Below are 6,552 nucleotides of genomic sequence, written 5' to 3'. Positions count from 1 at the left end.
GGGGCGACGGGGGTCTCGCCCCGATCTGGATCGGGCGAGGGAGCAGGGGAGCGTGGGTCGGGGCGCGTGGGGGGGAAGTGTGGGGCGGCTAGGGTTTGCCGCGGGGGGTGAGGGGATAAGCGACCGGCGCTGGGCCGGGCCAGGGGGGGAATGGGCCAGGGGGGGGAGGGGCCAAGTGGGGAGGGGGAATGGGCCAGGGGGAATGGGCCAGGGGTTTTCCCTTCCCCCCTTTTTTGTCTTTCCTTTTTCTTTTATTATTTCTCTTTTCTGTTTTTAGTTTACTTAAAATGCCAAAGCATTTTACCAAAATTAGTGCACCCCACCATAATTAGGTTAGCTATTTTAGACAACCCCCGAACATTTTTAGTCTTTGTTTTGAAACCTTTTATCTTTGCTTTTGTTTTGATTTTGAATTCGAACCGGTTTCAAACTAACGCGAGTTTATCCACAGTAACCGAGGTGACGTAGCAACATTAGTGGGGATTACTGTAGCATAATTACCCGGGCGTCACAGCTTAAGTGATGTGCATTACCGAGAGGGCCCAGAGATACCTCTCCGACAATCGGAGTGACAAAATCTAATCTCGAAATACGCCAACCCAACATGTACCTTTGGAGACACCTGTAGTACTCCTTTATAATCACCCAGTTACGTTGTGACGTTTGGTAGTACCCAAAGTGTTCCTCTAATAAACGGGAGTTGCATAATCTCATAGTTATAGGAACATGTATAAGTCATGAAGAAAGCAATAGCAACATACTAAACGATCGGGTACTAAGCTAATGGAATGGGTCATGTCAATCAGATCATTCTCTTAATGATGTGATCCCGTTAATCAAATAACAACTCATTGTTCATGGTTAGGAAACATAACCATTTTTAATTAACGAGCTAGTCAAGTAGAGGCATACTAGTGACACTTTGTTTGTCTATGTATTCACACATGTATTATGTTTCCGGTTAATACAATTCTAGCATGAATAATAAACATTTATCATGATTATAAGGAAATAAATAATAACTTTATTATTGCCTCTAGGGCATATTTCCTTCAGCAAGCACGAGCATCTCATGCATCACACATGCATTCGTTCACGGGCGGTCGTCTCGGGGTTATACCTTCGAAGCGTGCATTACCGGAGCGGTTCGGGTCAAGCGGTGTAGTCGTTCACGATCGTCGTGGAAAGTAGTCGTTCTCGTGGCGACGGTAGTTGTTCACGTTCTTAGACTCACAAGTTTTCGTAGATGTTCATGTCATCGGTGTCGTGGTACTTGGGGTCTTCGGACTTTCCGGTCCCGTTCTTGCGACGGCGGTAGTGGTACTTGGCAAAATGCACGTCGACGGTAGTTGTTCTCGGTTCGTCGTGGTACTTGGCGATTTCGGAGACGGCGGAAGACGAACTTTGCGGTTCTCGTTGACCTAGTACTTGGCGTTATTTCCGGTTCGGTGATCGTTTTAGGCGTCGGGAGTCGAGGTCTCCGGCCGTAGTGGTACTTGGTGAATTCCGAAACTGTGTTGGCGTCTTCGCGCGTAGGGGTACTTGTTCGTTTACTCCACGGTCTTGGCGGATCCATGCGATGGTAGTGGTACTCGCGAAGAGGTACTCAGCGATCGTCGTGTAGATGTGCACGTGTCTTCGGCGACATCAGGATGCATCTTGGCGGTCTCGTCTCGGTCCTCAATCCAAAACGAAGCAAGGCAAAAGACTCGGGGCGATGGCGATGGGCTTGGGTTGCAGGGGCGCCGAGGCGCTGAGCGATGAGCTGCTGCTGCTCGATGCAGACAGAGGCATCCAGGGGACGCAGAGGGGGCCGGGAAGACGGGGATGAGTGCCCGGGTCCAGAGGCCGTCGGAGCTTGGCGCGATCCGAACGGCGAGGCCAGCGCGGGACTTGGATCCGCCAGTGAAAGAGATGAACGGCGTGGCGGGGCTCGGGAAGACCACGGCGCTCAGGGAGAGCATGGAGCTCCTGTTGGTGGCGACGAAGAGAGGCGGCGACGCTCCTGGAAGATGGGGCGGCGCGGAGCAGCAACCTGCTGCTGGTCGCAGGCGTGGACGAGGCAAGGGGCGGCGGAGCATCATGGCTGAGGGAGCAGAGGGGGAGGCCGAGCAGGGCAAGCTGATGGCCACCGTGGGCGCGACGGCGGCGAGGAGGCCGACGGGGCTCCGGCCTGGATCCCTGGATCGAAGGAGGAGGGAGGCTGAGCAGAGGCGATCGGGGATCGGGCTGCGAGGGAGATGGCGCTGAATGGGCATCGAGGGAGAGGATCGAGGCCGCAAGGGGGAGAAGGGGTGCCGCGCGTGCGTCCTGTTCTCCTCTGGCGGCGCTGCGGGACGAGGAGGGAGTGAGGGGAAGGAAACAGGGAGGCTAGGGTTTAGAGCTGGTTAGGTGGGCTGTAGGGGAAGGACGGGCCGGCCTGCGGGACGGGATGGCCTTAGGTGGGCCGGCGCGGAAGTTGGCCTAGGGAGGCCCAGTCCAGGAAAACCTTTTCTTTTTCATTACTCCCTGTTTATATAAATAAACAGTTTCAATAAAAGAAAAAGGTTAGGGAGCTAGAAGAGAAGTTTTTCAGATATAAAAATGTCCTCAATCTCCTGGAACTATACTCTATTTGATAAAATTGCCTTGGATATTTTTAGAGGTAGAAAAACAAAACAAGTTTAAATATGATTCAAACTTGAGGCATTTTTGAACCTAACCAAAACAACTCCAAAGGATCTGAAATTTGACAGAGAGGTTGAAGGCATGGTCGAGAATTTATAGGAAAAGAATGAACATTAATAGAGAAGGAGAAAGTGGCACTTGCAAAAGAAAGGAACTAGAAGGAAAAGAGAAGGAGATGATGCATGGGACAAAGGCATTGGGATATTTTGCAAGTGTGTTTGCGGTAAATCCAAATTAATGGAATATTTATAATAGCTCCCTAAATATTAGGAGGATAATGTTATAAAGAGAATCACCACGTGAATTCCCTCGGTTTAAATGGACCGAAGATCCATGCAATTTATTTAGTGAGTTGCAAAAGATTTATGAGATGATGGCATGATGACATGATGCAACGCAAAAATAAAAGGGCAGGCACAAATGAAACACATGGCGAAAACCCGGAACATATGGAAGTCTTCTCGAGCATCGGTGTCGGGACGTCACAAAGAGGCTCCTTGAGCTGTTTGGTGAAAGGATGAGGAAGGGCAAGGCTAACCCGCTTCTCCTCTTGATGAGGTGTCTGGAACTATCGAAAGGGGATCCCTCTGCATGGGCGCCCTGGGGGGTTTATATAGGCCTACCCTCCCAGGGGTACAACGGTAATCCGGCTGGGCGTGGGCCTCAGCCGTCTGTGTCTACGCTCGCCGGCTTCTCCGCCGACCGATGGGGCCCACCGACTGGTGGACCCCGCCGGCTGCCGGCCTTCTGGTCGACAGGTCGGTCCCATTGTTCGAGAGTCTTGTCGGAGGCTGGTTACTATTGCCTTGCCCCTGGTGACGAGGGCTTCGTTGTGGTAAGCATGGCTACAGTGCCGCCGCTGGGCGGCTCATCACTGTAGCCTTACCTCGTCTTATCTCCTTAATGAGGCACCTCCTTCGAGGGAGAGAGCTGGCTGGCTATTGGGAGCCGGCCATACCCCAGGCCGACTGGGAAGGCCTGGCCGCCTTTGGGTGTCTCCCTGACCGAGGGGGCCCGCCACCCACGGGTCGTACTGACTGCTCGCCGTGGGTGACGTCATGATCAACATGGCAACAGTGCCGCGTCGGACGGGTGATGGCCGCCCTGTACGACGTACTGTGGCCGTGCGCGTCCCGGGATTCGGGGGTGGCAGGCTTCACTGTAGCCACGACCCATCTCGTCGCCGTTAGGTGGGCGCAGACTCTGAGGGCACGATCTTGGCCGCCTGCTGAGGGGCCGGCTCCTTGGAGTCGGCCTTCTCATGGCCGGCTTCTTGGAGTCGGCCTTCTCGTGGTTTTGTTTCTCAAGGATTTTTAGGGCAGGGCCGCCTTTGCGCAGCCGGCCTGAGAGGTAGCCAGCTGGGGGAAGGCGGCCCCACGTCTTGGATGCTTGGAGGCTCAATTGGCCTATAATTTTTCTGAAGAACCAGGGGAAGCCGGCTAGGCTATCCGTGGTCATTTACTCCGACACGGGGGCTCGGGGCGGCGAGGAATCTGGCGGTGGCATGGAGCTCGGCGGCAGCCGGTGTGACGAGGAATCGGGTGGGGTGTGGGGGTGGCTGTGGGGGCAGATCCGACGGTGTCGAGAGAGGGATGTGTGAAATCGAGGCGTCGACTGTGGTGGTTACCGCGCAGTTCGTGGCGGACTGATTGGGTGGTGGAAACGGCCAGTGGGGCTCGGGACGGCCGTGCAGACATGGGTGACGCGACGGTGGGGAAAGTTCAGAGGGCGGCATTTGGCTTCACCTGGCCGCAATTTTTCTTTTTGGATTCTGTGTATTTAGATTGGTATATGTATCAATTTGGTAGCAAAATATAGGCTATAGCCTAAAATTTTAGTTTAGGTTGGCTGCTTCAAAACCTAAAATTTTACTATGTACTTCCTTCGTAAAGAAATATAAAAGTATTGATCTAAACACTCTTATAACGGATGGAGTACCAATCAGCTGCGTGCTAGCTGTTGAAGATGCTGACAAAGCTCCATGCCTACAGCAGTTCATCTCAGTCTACCTGGGACGACTTATCTGTGATGTTACTTTTTTTTTGAGGGAAAGCCTTCATGGCGCATTTTATTGATGCTTCACATAGTTACATCGTTTATTACATCCGAAATAATAAAGCTAGGAGGATTGTCATCCCAAAAAAACAGAAGAGTTTGAAGTAACAGCATGTCTAGCTACTGAAGTTTTTGTTTGTTGTTTTTGATCTGAAGGTACTGAAGTTTTTGTTTGTTGTCATGTTATTTTTACACTTCCACCCCATTATGTGATTATTATAGAGTCTGTATTTGAAAAATTAGGTAAAGAAACACCACGATGTGAAATTAATCCTGTATAGTATAAGTTGTGTTATCAACCAAGTGAGTTTAAATATCCATGGTATGATACATAGGGGATCTTTTAGTAAGGGCAATAACAGAACATTTATATAACAGGTCCATTTTGTGCCTATAAAATGTTGTAATCCTCAACTTCCAAATTAAAGCAATGTCAAGGTTCTCAAGGAGACTACTAATAAAACTCTAAAAGTGTAAAACAGCAGTTCAAAAAAAGTAACAACTTCATAGAATGTGTCTTTCCGGTGAAGTAAGTATGTGTCTATGTTAGGGGGGAGTTTAAGGTACTGCGTTTTCATGAACCCTTGTTAGACACTCTACTAACAAGCAGGTGTAAGGGAGCAAACAAAGCTTACCTGCGTATCCAAATTGCCATGATAATCCTCATTTTTCAGGTTATAAACCATGGGATCAGTCAAACTGTCATGGACCGTGCCGTTGAAGTAGCTTCAGATTTCTTCAAACTGCCAAGTGAGACAAAGCAGGAGTTTGCATCAGACGACATCCGAAGGCCTGTTAGATACGGCACCAGCTCAAAGGACGGCACTCGTCCGTCACGGGCATTCCTAAAGCATTATGCCCATCCCCTCAGTGAATGGATGAAATATTGGCCAGAAAAACCACCAACCTACAGGAAAAACATTTTTTCTAGAAATTTTCTGCAATCTTGAACCACAGAACCAATTGTGTGATTCTCATATAACATAGCTGTTTTTCTTGTACTGAAAACAGGGAGGACATGGGAAAAATTTCAGCTGAAGTAAGGAGGGTGGCTCTGCAGCTGATGGAAGCCATACTTGAAGGCCTAGGACTGGGCAAAGACTACCAGCATGAAGAATTTGAGAGAGGATTGCAGCTACTGCAAGTGAACTGCTACCCGAAAGAACCAGAAAGCGAATCGGCGATAGGGCTGGCGCCACATTCCGACCACGGATTTCTTACCATCTTGCTCGCGAGCTGCCCGGGCCTGGAGGTCCTTGACCGCAGTAGTGACACTTGGAGGGTGGTCCAGCAACCCCGGCACGCGTTGCACGTCCACGTAAGGGACTACATGGAGGTTCTGAGCAATGGCAGGGTGAAGACCGTCGTGCACCGTGCTGTCCTGAACCCTGGAGAGGCGAGGATCTCCATGGCGAGCATCCATAGTTTTGCAATGCACGAGAAGGTCTCCGTTGCCAAGAAGCTGGTGGATGAGCAAGATCCTGAGAAATACAAGGAGAGCAGCTTCAGTGACTTCCTGGACTACCTCATGAGCAATGCAGACAAGAAGCGCATGAGCTTTCTTGAGAGCCTTAGGATTTGAGGAGCGTACGAGGCCCTGATAATCACTTAATCAGGGTGTAATCTTTACTCGAAGCACAAGACTCAAGAGCGAGGAATACGTTCATTCTCAAATCTGTTTCGGATGACCTATCTGTAGTGTTGCTTTTTGGCGTGAAGGTACTGACTGAAGGTGCTGTTTTTCCGTTTCACCTCACTATATGATTACGAGTCTTCAACTGAAAGTTTATGGTCACGAGCCTGTATAAACTGAGTTAAAAGATCCATGAT

General features: G+C 50.3%; 1 protein-coding gene across 1 annotated transcript; it reads left to right on the top strand.

The window, feature by feature from the left end:
* Nucleotides 1-3,762: 3,762 nt before the first annotated feature.
* LOC123191935 (flavanone 3-dioxygenase 3-like) lies at nucleotides 3,763-6,304 on the top strand. The gene is made up of 4 exons (XM_044604471.1): nucleotides 3,763-3,857; nucleotides 5,273-5,285; nucleotides 5,397-5,642; nucleotides 5,741-6,304. Exons 1-4 carry the CDS (start codon nucleotides 3,763-3,765, stop codon nucleotides 6,302-6,304), a joined length of 918 nt encoding a protein of 305 aa, XP_044460406.1.
* Nucleotides 6,305-6,552: the final 248 nt, after the last annotated feature.

Source organism: Triticum aestivum, chromosome 2A, assembly GCF_018294505.1.
Source record: "Triticum aestivum cultivar Chinese Spring chromosome 2A, IWGSC CS RefSeq v2.1, whole genome shotgun sequence".
In the NCBI taxonomy this organism is placed as follows: Eukaryota; Viridiplantae; Streptophyta; class Magnoliopsida; order Poales; family Poaceae; genus Triticum; species Triticum aestivum.
This window is presented reverse-complemented; position numbering and strand designations above follow the sequence as displayed.